This window comes from Solanum pennellii, chromosome 11 (genome assembly GCF_001406875.1).
Source record: "Solanum pennellii chromosome 11, SPENNV200".
Taxonomy (NCBI): domain Eukaryota; kingdom Viridiplantae; phylum Streptophyta; class Magnoliopsida; order Solanales; family Solanaceae; genus Solanum; species Solanum pennellii.
The window spans coordinates 8,643,105-8,657,737 of NC_028647.1; the positions used below are offsets into that span (position 1 = coordinate 8,643,105).

A 14,633-nucleotide genomic window follows, 5' to 3' on the forward strand; every position below is an offset into this window, starting at 1 on the left:
GGGGGGGGGGGGGGATAGAAATCATCTGCTTCGCCGCCAGACCCCATAACCAAGCTCCATATTAACTCAGAAGTAGCACTAGTAACTCTATAGTTAAAGGACATGTGATTGTAACAGGACTGTTTCCTTTAAGCTCCTTTGTGGTGAAGTTAGGGAGTAAGTTGTCGCCTGTTAACTTACAACATGCATAAACAAATTCACTTTACATACCCAAGTGCATCATGCTAAGTGGCCGGTGGTAGAGGAATTCCGAACTTGATAAACATGAACACTCCTAGTGAAAGGACATGGTTTTGCTCCACTATTCTGGTTGTAGTACTTATCATAGAGAGTAAATTATATGTTGGGTTTCTGCATGAATGTTGGTTTTGGCAAGTGTTGGTGGATAGCATAGGTGCCAGCATGGAAGTTGGGAATTGTTATTACCGATGGAGGATCAGTACCAGGAGGGATCCATTCTGATCAGTTTGAAAACATGGGCCAGTGCAGACATATACAATTGGGTGGCCTGAGTTGGTAAGTCGGAATGCAAAGAAACAGTCCCTTCACTCCACATATTTAGACAATTATTCATATGCTGACATTTAAATGACAGGTTTCTTCAATGATACTAACCACCACAGACATACCAGGAACGGCCTCAACAACTAAAATATCAGCACAAAGACAGAACAGACAAACATCTGATAAATGATGTCAAATTGTCAATCATAGCAAATCATAATATAACTAATTAAGAATACAGCAAAACCATCATAGCTACTTTATTGGTAGCTTGAGAAATTAATTCACGATATATCCAAGTCTTTAAAAACCAACTATGTGCTAATATGATCATAATCAAATAAAATGCATCTGTATAGCTCTGACTTGAGGTCATAAAGAGTCCAATATTCACATCTCTGAAAAGGAAACACAGTGGGCTTAAGAATAGCTACAGTGGAGACATGAAGCTTGTCACAAGATACTTGAAAGCTCATAAAAGGAACTTATTTGAATGCTTTCACAATAATCCAATTCATTATTCGCAATTTAAAAGGGAAGAGTACACAAAGGCAATATTTACTTCACAAACAGAAATACAACCCAACAATTAATTGTCAAAAAACAACAATTAAACAAGACAACACAACAGAAGATCAACCTTAGAGTTCCAGAAACTTACGTTCACTGGGATCTTTGCTGATATTTTTGATATGGATAGCAGATGTCAGTCCCATAAAAGGATCAGTGGTGATCACTGCGAGTTTATCGCCAACTGAAAAATCAACAGACCTTGCAGGGGAGTCAAAGGTGAACGTGTGCAGCTGGGTACCAGTTTGGACATCCCACAACATTGCAGTCTGATCCGCACTTCCAGTTATTAGCCTGGACGAATCCCCTTTAACAAACAATCAACAAGTCAACAACCACAGAAGTCCATTTCTCAATAGTTATTATACACTTTACCATACATGATACGAACAAAAAAAAAGCACTTGGTCTCTCGTACTGTGACTACCAGTTTTCATTAACCTTTTATTTAGAAAAAAGAAACATGCCAGCAAGTATTGGACCTCAAAGCCCTTGTAAGGTAAAAACAAGACCAATGAGATATAACTACTTTACTACATCCAATTTTCACTAGCCAAAGTGGACATAATACATAAAGAGAACAACAGAAATTCCAATAACATAGATTGATGAAATATGAAGAGAAAGAAAGGAGAGTAGTAAGAAGATTGTGAATGAAAGTTTCACAATTTTAAAGCAAAAGACTATTTGGGTAACGAAATAAGTACAAGATAGAGGATGAAAAATCATCCTTCACAAATTTAACCCATCAAAACAACCAAGTTCATCTGAAAAATCAGTGATTTGTTTTATAGCAAATCAGTACGACAAACAATATTAGCTAGAGGTAAATTTAACATGTGATAGCAAAACTGCAACCATATCAGTTTCTTTTACAAGCAGGTCAACCATCAAACCAGAATAGCCGTTAATGTTCTTCGGTTATTTCACCTGATTTAAAAAGAACTTACTGATCATGAACAAATCATGGTTAAATGACTAGATAATCAACTTGTTGGACTATAATAGGTATGTTGTGTTAGGGATTTTAATCAACAATTGTCTACAAATTTGATTAGATACTTTTATCCAGGTGCAAACAGCAGTAACTGAAACAAAATCTTGAGATGTTACTTGTAGCCTCAAACTTTAGCCATAGCCTAGGCAATTGATCGATTCAAATTCTTCGAAATTCGTTCGAAAAGTGCACCTAATCCGCACCATTACTCTTATTATTATTACTACACCAAAAGCCCTAGAGACGAAGATTAATTATCTGAAAATTAGCTTATTTAAGTAAACAAAGCTTCACTGTAGGCTAATAAACAAATTAAAACGGCAAGCACTTATCGTGTTAATAACAAATATCAGCTCAGTTCAGTATATCAATAGTATGAGAGAAGAAGAAGTAATTACGAGAAACGTCACAGCACCAAACGGCACCGTTATGGCCACGGTAAGTGCCGAGGCGCTCGCCGTTATCGGCAAACCAAACGGTAGGGGTATGGTCCTTAGCGCAAGAGAAGAGCAGATCTCCATCTCTGTTGTACTTTAGAAAAGTTAACGGCCTTTCATGGCCCTTCATCAATATTGGCCTCATCGTTGTTTGTAGTCGGTCGCCGGAGTGATTATCTCAGTGAGATTGTTGTTCGTCGCCGGAGTAAGTTCGCCGCTGAGAAAAGATGGAGAGAGACGAAGACGGTTGCAGGGTTTTTATTTGCTGCGCAAGTTTCTGTTGTTGCCGACCTATTTACACTTGGGCCACGACCCAATACTATCAATTGAGCCTAAATAAATTTTTGTGAAACTTACCTAAATTAAAGAACTTCCAAGTATAGCCATTCAAAAATAGTTTAATTATTTTTCATAGTTATAGTTTGATAATTATAATTTGTAATTATAGGTTATAGGGAGCAGAGAGACAAGCGAGACTGAGATAGAGGAGAGAGAGGATGTAAAGTGGAGAGAGGTAAATTATATATGTATATCGGTTAAATAATTGTATATCATAGATATGTATTTGTATATATGGCAAGCGAGATTGAGAAAGGAAGGAGAGAGGCAAGCAGATTGGGAGAGGGAGGAGATAGGGAGCGATATTGGGAGAGGGAGGAGAGGGGCAAGCGAGAGAGGGCAGAGAGTGGGAAAGAGCTACATTATATATGTATATCGGTTAGATAATTGTATATTATATATATGCAGCGGTTAGGTAATTGTGTATTATATATATGCATTTGTATACATGGCAAGTGAGATTAGGAAAGGGAGGAAAGAGGCGAGCAAGAGAGGGCAGAGAGTGGGAGAAAGATGAATTGTATATCTATATCGGTTAGATAATAGTATATTATACATATATATTTGAATATTCTGGCGAATTATACATATACAAACGTGGATAGTTATATAAACTCGAAGTCAATCCACGTAATTAATGCATAATGTTAGTCGCGAGTGGTAATTATAGCAAACTATAACTAGATGAGTAATTAAGTAATATTAGTTTGCTTAACCACGTAATTTTTCATATATTATATTAAAAAAATATTTACTATTTATAGCAATAACATTTTTTTCACTATATCGGTTTTAATACAATATAAATACATATTATATAAAACAATTTATAAATCATATATAACACAAGTTTTATTAATAAATAATACATTTATCGCACATTTTAATATAAGAACATGCAAAATAAGGTGCATTAGTAGTGCATGCATTAGTTATGTATGCATTATTTCTTATACATTATTTGATTTGATATATTAGAAATAACAAATCTTGCATAACTTCTATTAAAAAATGTAATGTTTACAAAAATACCCTTCACGCTTTATTTCTTTGTACACTTCCTTTGCAACAAGTTTTTTTGCTAAAACATCAAAAAAGATGTTTTTACTAAAATATAATTTACTCCTATTCTTCTTCTTTTTTTCAAATATAAATTAAATAGTTGTTACTATATTGAGATAAGATTTTTTTTTTTTTAAAAAAAAAGATGTCTAACTTATTGACATTTTTGTCACCATATTTCCCAAACTAAAGTTTACCAGAAACATAAGCAATACTCCATATGCTCAAATTAACGTGTTCTTTGAAATTATTACGACAATAAGGCGTTTGATGAATTTTTTCCAAATAATCAAAATGTAACAACGCCACAAGAGTACGAGGACTACTCAAATTGGAATTTTCCAAGTCCATTATAAGTAGATTCCCAAAATGAATTTCATCAATGAGGTCAAAATTCTTCATATGTTTTAGATCATCCATATATACCAACTGTAAGTTTTCCAATCCTTATAAAGCATCTCTAGCAAGGACTTCTACCGAGCAACTTAAGCACTACAAAAACTTGTCACCTGAAAGCCAAATCGTATGGCTACAACATATGGCTAATGGTCTATCTTACGCCAGCATAATCGCCAGTTGCTGGCCCTGAGCTATGCGGAGGTCTTAAAAAAGAACTCGAACAAAGTTTAACTATCATACTGTTTTTTTCTAGCACGATTACATTGCAAGATCTTCTATTAGTCACATTTGCTTATTATTGTATGGCAGAGTGGGACATCAAAGTGGATAGACTTAATTTCGTCGACAATTACCTCCAAATCTATTTTACGACTTCTTTTGAAAAGGACAACATCACCACAATTTATTCATTGTTAAGTTTAGAAGTCATTTGGTGAGCATTATTAGTACACAACAGTTTTATCTTTGGTCCAAAGTCTATACTCTCAATTGCACTTAAAAACCTCGTTTCAACAAGTGAAACTACATCAAAATGATCATAACAACAGTTATGAATCATCAACTCTGAAACTTGAACTATGTTGGACCAAGTTCAAGCATGTCCCAATATAGCAAATCGTTTACCTTTGCAGCAAATGTTTCTTAACAAGTCAGTTGCAGCTTGAGTGTAGCGCTAACAACAGATGTAAGAATTACAAAAGTCACTTCTCTTTTAGCTATGAAAAGTCAAATTTTATATTTAATTAATAACATCCAAGTCACACCAAAGAGATAAAAGATGAAGACCTGTTTGTAAAAGCCCTTTCAGATAAGGCACAAATATATACAACTTACATCAATAATAGAAAACCCATTTTTACAACAATTTGGAAAATAACATTATAACGTGAATTATAGAATTTAAGTATTCTGAAAATGTTCAAACCAGGCTGTAATAGTTCAAGTTTTCTGCCAATGCGAATAGCATGCTCTACAGAATGGTCTGAAAAAAGGTTCTGATGAACTTACGTCCCTATAGAACAATTTGTATTATATGACCTCCATCAATATTTTGTGAAGAAACTAAATGAACATCACAGTCCAACTTTCAACAAAATATCACCTTGAGCAAAAGAGAGAATGAAATAAAAAAAATATAATCAAAAGTAGACTTGTACGAGTGTACAGATCCAATGCAAAGTGACATTTGTATGAATGTGCAAATCCAATGCAAAATGACATTTGTATGAGTGTGCAAACCCAACCTACCACTACTTCAAGTGTTAACTAAGTTTTTATTTATACGAGCAATTCCCGATGGCTAGATGATGCATTGTTCAACCATAGTAGGTAATGAGACTCAAGAAGGGTCAAAATTCGATCGCATATCTTGCTAAGATCAACCTCAATTTTGGCTTAACTAGCTTTGCCATGTACACATTTTCCTATATGAAAATATAACTTTTAACTAAATTGTAAACAAATAAAAGCGAAATTCTTCATCTCTTTCATCGCGCAAATTCATCAACTCGTTGAGAAATTAACAATGAAAAACAGAGACAAGAGAAATACTAATAGATTAAAGAACTGTCATGGCAGCTATATCATTTCATTTCAAAATCTCAAAATTAAATGGCTACACAAGAATTTGAAGAGCTATAACGACAACTATATAATTACAGTTGCACTTAACATTGACACAAGAGTTAAGATATTTTGATAAAACTTATTTACACAAAAAGATTTAACATGCTCATGCATATATTAGTAATCAGATGTGTCAAAAAATGCCACTGTTGTCATACTTTGAAGTGATTTCAAGCAAAAATTATTAAACTAGTGTAGCCACTTATATTACAAGCTCACCATACTTCAAAGTTTATCATGGACGACCATCCACATCATTGCCTAACGATCATGTTCACCCGTACGTAAAAATAGTTTCATCTTTTTGTCGTCTTTACAGAGAATCATTGCAACTTTTATATGTTGCTTTGTGGTGTACAACTCAAATACAGGAGATTAAATGATAGAATAAATTTGACCATGAACTTCACATCGATCACGATTCCTTATTTTTTCGATCAAAGAACCAATTCTTTTGTCTTGACTTCCGGTAAAATTTTCATAACTTCCTTTATACTCTTAAGAAATGTCTCACTATCATCCTATATTATTTTTTTCCTTTTCTTGCTTTTCTCTTTCTCGTTAACACTAGAAGATGATCTTTTAGAATACTCACCTTGTTTATGACTCTTTCGAAATTCAGCACGTTCATTTTCAGAACTAACAATATTTTCTCCGTCATTAAATGCGCTAGGTCCAGTGACATTTTCAGCTTCAATAAATGAACTAGTTCGATGAAATCTTCAACTGTAGTAAATCCATCTTGTCTAGTGACACTTTCATCTTCTTCAGTACCAATTTTAGAGCTATGGTAAACATTTTCTTCTTTTTCATCATCATTGTCATAATGATCCATATCAATAAGAAATCCCAAACTCATGTCATTAGAAGTTGTGGAGTTTGACTCTTTTGAATTTCTTCAGTAGCATCTTGCGGCCTTTCACCAAACTCTTCTGGTGCTCTATTCTTACCAAAGATTTCTTCCCAATCCTCAGACAGTGTCCATTTCTTAGTATTCATTTTCTTGGCTTGTGGATCAATCTAGAAAATAAAAAATAATATAAAATAATTTACTTGATCACTAGTTTAAAGGCACATCAACTGTGAATAATTAAAGTAACTAATAAGGAAAGTACCATATGAAATGATAAAAATATATATTAATCACCTTTATAAAGTCAATCCAATGTTTTGGATCGTCAACTATTATAGTTCCATCACTATATTAAAATCTCAAACCACTCCGAGTGTTCAACAAAGCTATACTTTCATAACAACTTTTTAAATATCTCATTTATTTTTGATGTAAGGTTCACCTTTCAATCCACTTCTAGGATGATATTTGTGTATATAATGCTCTAACACCATCAAGTATCGATTTAGGATTAACAAGTAGCAATGGAGTTAGTTTGAGAACAACACTCAAGCATTCATTGAAATCTTGACTTACGCTCCATCCCGATCTAATATAATCAACCTTGATGGACTTATGTTTCTCATGATGAGCCAAGCTATATAAAATCATTGCTAATTTCAGATTCTTGACATTCTTCTCCAATATACTTAGTTTAGAAAACTAAAGTATGAAAGACATCTTTATCCATTCTTATCTTATCGATACATACACTACCATTATCATTTATGACATAGTGTAAGTGAGAAATGATTTCGAAACTTTGACACTCATATGATACCTAACCTCACGTCTGTTTCGACATCGTCTTCTTAGAAAATGATCATGACTAGTCATGAAAAGACAAATAAGGAGAACAAAAAAATGCTGAAACAATATTTCCACAAGAATAATATATTCAATACCTCATAATGGTTGAAGATCCATAATAACACCTATACTTTCAATAAAAATAAGAATGAATACATATAAAGCTTTTAAATAAGTATCTATGTGCATAAATTTCAAATTTTCGACCATATAACGAGTGGAATAGATGAGCTCAAAATATATTGAAAAATGAGTTTCATCAAATCTATTAACTTTGGACGACTACCTTTTTCACAACTATTTGCTAAATTAAAATTAACAAAACACTTTGATTGCATTTCAAAATGGTTGGCTAACTCTAAATCGTTGATTTTGATAGAGAAATAATTATACTTAACTTGTGAAAGAGAGGCTGAAAAACATAGATTTTAATGAAAGATAAAAGTACTAACCTTGTGAACATGAGAAAATAATATTTGATTAAGCAAAAGGAAGAAGAAACCTACTCTTAAATTTCCATTGACAAAGTACAAAGAAGATGAAAGGTTTCTAAAATAAGTACGATGGAAAATGTTTTTTTCAAAGGCTTTGAGGGTAATTTTGTAACTATATAATCTAATGCAAGTGTTAAAATGCTATGAATTACTTAGCGGTGCGCATTCGGTTCTTCGGTTCGATTTAATTAAATTTTTGTTCGGTTCTTTAATATTCGATTTTAAAAAAGTGTGCATCATAAGTTATACCAAACTAGATCGATTTGATTTATTTCGGTGTTTTTAAATCAATCTTTTGGCGTGAACAAAAATAAAGAGAAAATATGATAAAGTGTTTAGATTTTCAATCATGTGTTTAATAAAAATAAAGAGAGGATAGCTGATTTTTTCAGCAAAGATGCCTAAGAATTTGTTTCTATTTCTTAATTAGCATAGATGACTGCAATGTTGCTAAAGCCTAAAGACTTTCTCCCATAATTGAATGTTGAATGAATAAAGAAGAGAGTAAGCAGCCTAGTAAGCACGATTCCTCGATAGACTTTTTCAAACGACACAATAGAAGGACTCACAATGTACAATTGTACATAAACAACAATAGTTCCACATTATATTGACATTACATCTGTAAAACATACAACAAGCGAACAAACATCTTCTAAGATGAACAATGATTAAAAATACTTTATTGAAAAATATCCAAAAATTGAACTGACAAGTGACAACACAATTACCAGTTCTCCTTTACTCATGCAGTCAACAAACATTCAAAACATAAGGCTGCCCAGTTACCTTTACTCGGAAAACTTATCCAGTGTCCACACATTTTTATAAAAAAGAAAATACAACATCATCAAATTAAACGACACCATCTCTTCAGATACTTTAGTTGACATTCAAGTTCCACAAAAATCAAAATAACATCAATGCAACAAAACAATGTCTAGCTGCTCCAGCGGCCAGCCAACAAAATAACATCAATGCAACACCACAAAACAATACAAATGTTTCTAAAACGTAAGTCACAACTTAAATTACCATAATACAGTAAACACAATCACAAGTCACAACGCCCTTCTTTGGTGTCTTAAACGATCACATAATATTTTCAAAATCAAATCACGAGCTTTAGGAGATATGGTTGAATTTGAACCTAATAAAAAAATTAAACCAAAAGGCAGAAAATTAGTTAGATGTCAGAATATTTCAAGATACAAAAAGATATCTTATATCAAACAAATAAAGTATTGAAACTCATCATTATTAGCAAAAGAGCAAATTGTTATCATATGTCAACCATGCAAGAATCCCTTGCCATTTCTAAAGATAATTTAAGAAAATGTCAAGCAACATAAGTAGATTAGTTTCACACCACAGAAGTAATATGAAAACTCACCAAGTTCAAGTTTCTCAAGATTCTTTGAGATTTCTTCCACACAAATAGAATTAGGCTCTTTTTAAAGTCAATCTTGAGCACAAACAAGAGATTGCACACATTTAGGAGTCAAAGAACTTCTGAATCGATCAAAAATACACCCACCGATACTAAATGCACATTCTGATGTCACACTTGAAATTGGAATAACCAATACATCACGAGCTAAATCTAAAAGAATAGGAAATTTTAGAGCATTAAATTTCCACCAACTTAAGACATTAAAATAGTCATGTTCAGGCTCTTGATCTTCTTTAAGGTATCTCCAACTATGACTTAGCAACCCCACTTCCACTATTTTCCTTTTGTTTCTTTATGTGAAGCTTAGTTCTCAAAGCTTTTGTTATCAAAAAGAGCTAGATGAATCAAATAAATCTGATAAAGTTGATCTAGATGGAGATGATTAATGTTGATATTATTTTGAATATTTTCTTAAATAATCTTCAAACAAAGTTTCCATATAAGTCTTCACTTGTGTATCTACTTTCTTTCAAATTTCCTCCCCAAATAGTTCTTCAAGTCCAAAGCTAACATAGACAAATTTATTGCGAGAATCTAACAGATAAGCAATATAAATCATTGAGTTCATCTTATCATGAGTACTTCAATATATCTTGAACTTCATCATCATCCCATCAACCATATTTCTCAAATTAAGATCTTCACTTGTAAGACGTTGTTTCAAGTATACATAGAGCTCACATATATCCTCAAAATGAACACTAGATGTAAGATACTGTGAACCTGAAATCTTTATTTTAAGCTCAAAAGCTTTTCAAGAAATTTTACTACACTTTTTACATATTCCCAATCATCACATGCAGGTAATCCAATAACACCTTCATCCTCACAAATATGAGTATAGATAAGTTTTACAATGTTTATCAAAAAGATAAAATCTATCGAAGGTCTTTTTAAAGTTTTGTGTCGCTTCCAACATCAACTAGGTAGAATTCCATTTAGTAGGCACATCTAGCAACACTGTTTTATTACATTCTATCTTTTGGACTTCACAACATTTCACAAAGTTTCTTGTTCTCGTTGGAGATGATCTAACATAACTCACCATTTGCCTAACTCGTTTGACAGAAATATCAATTTCCTTCAAACCTTTTTGGACGATTAAGTTAAATATGTGAGCTATACATCTCACATGAAGATGTTTGTCCTCCATTATATTCGTCCCCACGTATCTAAGTGCTTAGATAATTTTGTAATCATAACACTATTTGAAGAAGCATTGTCAACAGTAACAGAAAACACATTATCCAAGTTCTAATCAAGCAAGGAATTACCAATAGCATCTGCCATGTGTTCAATCTTATGACTAGAGATGGGGCAAAAATTTAGTATTCTCTTATGCAACAGTTAATTTCTGTCAATGAAATAAACAGTCAAACACATGTAATTTATTCTTTGCATCAAGGTCCATATGTCAGTGATGAGACAAATCTTTGTTTATATTTCTATAAAAGACTTCTTCAGATTGTATCTTAGTTCACTATAAAGTGCATAGCAATCCCTTGTTATTGTCTTACGAGAAAAAATTCTAAAGAGAAGTGATGAGTCCTCAAATTGGACTCATCTAGGACATTATTTTAATGCAAATAGTATCCTCGATTGTATATTTTATCTCGATATCTGATAAAACTTCTAAGTTTCAGTTATTTGGGGATTTGGTAAGAGCATGTACACTTAGGTACAAAACGAAAGAAAAGAGCTGAAGATTCAAAGTGTGCATCACCAAGCACACTTGGTGATACGCCGTATGGCAAAGTTCCGCCTTCAGAGCAGTGAAGGAAGTGGAATAAAAGGCGACAAAAAGAAGTAGTCGGCGCTTCGCTAAATAGTTCTACAAAGCAGAGTTATTTCGCCTAACATTACAACATCCATGGATATTAAGGCAATGCACAAAAGGGCGAGTCACCAAATTACTGGCGATTCACGACTATAGTTGCCGAATGGATACACCATCACTAAATCTGAAGTCTATAAATACTGAACTCTTTTATATTTAGATATAGAAATTTAGACAGTAAAAAAATATAGAAACTTTGCTCTTATGTTTTATCTCAAGTTTGGAGAGGGTTTTGAGGAAGCTTGAAGAAAGAAGTTCTTCCTCCAATCTTGGAAGTGGGTCTTCTCCATTTACCTTTCTTTGCTACTTTTAAGGTGTCATATCTTATACCCACTTGATTCCTTTATCATTTCAAGTATATTTGATTATTGCTTGATGTGTGGCTAAAACTACCCCATTCATGGGGTGTGATTTAGCAAATATGTATTGATATTATTGTTGGGTCTTGCTTGCTGATAAGATTAGATACATTTTAATGGTGATTTTACCTAGTGATTTTGGTCTAATTTAATGGGTTTGTAGTTACAAATACAAAACCACCTATGTATTTTCGGCTTGACCGAGAGGGAGGTCACGAAACCAAGACCACTATACTGATGTCCTAAGGAGTGGGTCGATATGAGGTTCAACTCGAAAGAGTGAGCCTAGTCCCATATCCAAGCACCCTCTGTTGAATGTTCAGGGTGTGGGTATGACGTAGGTTGGTTAGTTTAGACGAGTAGGTGTCCGAGAGAAACCCATTTGATATAGGGTAAGTTGCCCGAGAGGGAACTTACTTTCACCTAAAACATGGCCTAGTCACCATTGTCTTGTGAGTTTTCCTATCAAAAGCATGTATGCATTAGTTTATATTATCATATATTGCGGTCACACTCCAAGAACTCTCTCACATACTTGTTTTTGTTCTTTGATTTTGCTAATTCTACTACTTGTGACAAAACCCTTTCTTGATATTTGACACTTTGGCGTCACAAATTAAATTTAATTTGTGTTTAACTTGAAAATATCTAGAGCTATCACTATTTAGAACGAAATACAAAGTAGATACACCTTTCACTATCACTCTCTTGGGACACGACCCTAACCCTTGGTTGAGTTACTTTGCTAACTTCGATTCATAGACACTCAAACTGTAGGTTAGTGTCGTTGATCACGAAATATAGAAAGATACACATATTGAAGCATCAAGAGGTTGAACTTGACTAATAAACTGTTTAAAACCTTCTTTTTCTACAAAATCAAAAGGTAGTTCATCCATAATTATCATTTCAACTAAAGCCTTCCTAACTACTCTTGTTCAAATTTTTAAAGTGGTGCTTGTGCATCAGTAGACGAGAAAATTTTTCTTTGATTGAGAAGTAGTTTCAATAGTAGACTTATAAATAGAGCACCTTGCTAAGTGTTGGTTCAATGCAGTTGTACCATTAATGTAAGTATATATATGAATTCGGTGACAATATCTGCACCTTGCTCCATTCATACCATTCTCAACAATCTTATCAAAATGATTCCAAACTTGGATCTTGGTGCTATTTCTTTCTTTTATTTTTAGGTTGAGTGCCAACACTGCCATAGTCACTGCCAGGTGCGTCATTGTTATGCTATCATTTTTATTATCATGCAAGTCATCACTTGAACCATCACCAACAACTCTATATTCATTCTTCATCTGCAAAAAGAAAAAATTAAAGTAGTAAGCAAAAGAAACATTCAATCAGTGTTGTGAATCTTCTTGCTGCACTTTCTCCAAAACTCAGTTACCCTTTCATACAAAATTTGATTTTCACAATAATTGCATAAATTCAACAGAAAATCGATAACGATGTTTCGAGAAATACGTATTTTTTGATGTCAGCGGACGATGATGGTTTGAGCCTCTAAGGCGAGAGGCTGAAGACTGAAGCGGTCTGGACTTCTCAGTTGAATTGAAATATTGGATTGAGTTTTGAACGTTTGTTTAGTTTAGACTTTAGAATTTGGGGCTTTAGGAATTAGGGTTTACATTCATTATTGTCATTTAAAATTGAAAATTTAAATGGTCATGTAAATATTTTGAGTCAAAATTCAAAAATGTATAAGTATTATTAATTAAGCAATGTAATTTAAATATTTTTAAATTTATTAAATAAAATTTTGGTTCTTAGGCGCACCGTAGTTTCGGTTTGGTTTTTTAGTTTTTCGATTTTTCGGTATTTATGTCCACCCCTAGTATAATTAATACCTAGAGTTTCTTGGTACATTAGTAGTACACAACCTAATACACAATATAGCATTAGTTATACATGACATAAAAAGTGTACTAAACAAGGTATTACTAATACACACACCCAATGCATGCATTATTTTCCTAATACACTCTATCAAATGACCCCTTATAATATTATGTGTCAATTTCTTAGCAAACAAGCATAACATATTTTAAAACAATTATATCTATACACATTATTACTTTTAATACATATCACAGATTTATCATAGTATTGATATATATTGCTACAAATAGTTATAAATAAAAAATATCGTTACAATCATTAATTATTTATTAAAGAAAAACTTCTAAAAGTAATCTTTCCTATTTTTTAGTTTATTAAAGATAAAGGATATACACTTATATTGATATATAAAAACTAATCACACGTTAAAAATTAAACATAATTTTAAGAATTAAAAAAAAAATTCATGTTTGTGCTAGTGTACTTGCAGAGTGTTTCACTAGGACTCCATCGTATTACTTCACATAAAACACAAATATATTAATGTTTTGATAGCATTAAAAATGGGAATTTTACTAAATCTACTAGTTTAGAAACTAATACTTAGATATACTCTAGTTGAAATATTACGAATCTTATCATATTTCAGTTTGTTCATATACATATATCTCGGGATACGTGGGGTCAAAATTAGATTATTTTTATAGATATACTATATCCAAGTAGATTCGCATGTATCTGAGATATATAAATAAATCTCTCTAGCATTTCTTACCTCCCACCAATCTCGCTCGTCAGTTTCTTATGTATCTGAAAACCTAGATACATGATATATCTAGTGTGCATCTTGTGCGATTCACATGTATCTGGAATATATGACTATCTCGTTCATCTCTCCCTATTTTAATGTATATTTGTGTCTTCCTCAATATATGATAAGAAAATTCTTAATTATTGATAAGATACATAATTAATTAAAGAATATATATATATATATATA

At 32.6% G+C, this 14,633-nt stretch overlaps 1 protein-coding gene across 1 annotated transcript in view; it reads right to left on the reverse strand.

Moving 5' to 3' along the window:
• Positions 1 to 2,799, reverse strand: part of LOC107004968 (eukaryotic translation initiation factor 3 subunit I-like) — a 6,585-nt gene extending 3,786 nt beyond the window's left edge. Inside the window, exons 1-2 of the mRNA XM_015203406.2 lie at positions 2,470 to 2,799; positions 1,166 to 1,381 (exon numbers count right to left, since the gene is read on the reverse strand). Of these exons, the coding sequence (XP_015058892.1) occupies positions 1,166 to 1,381; positions 2,470 to 2,653 (400 nt within the window). The 5' untranslated portion in view covers positions 2,654 to 2,799. The remainder of the gene's footprint in view (positions 1 to 1,165; positions 1,382 to 2,469) is intronic.
• Positions 2,800 to 14,633: the final 11,834 nt, after the last annotated feature.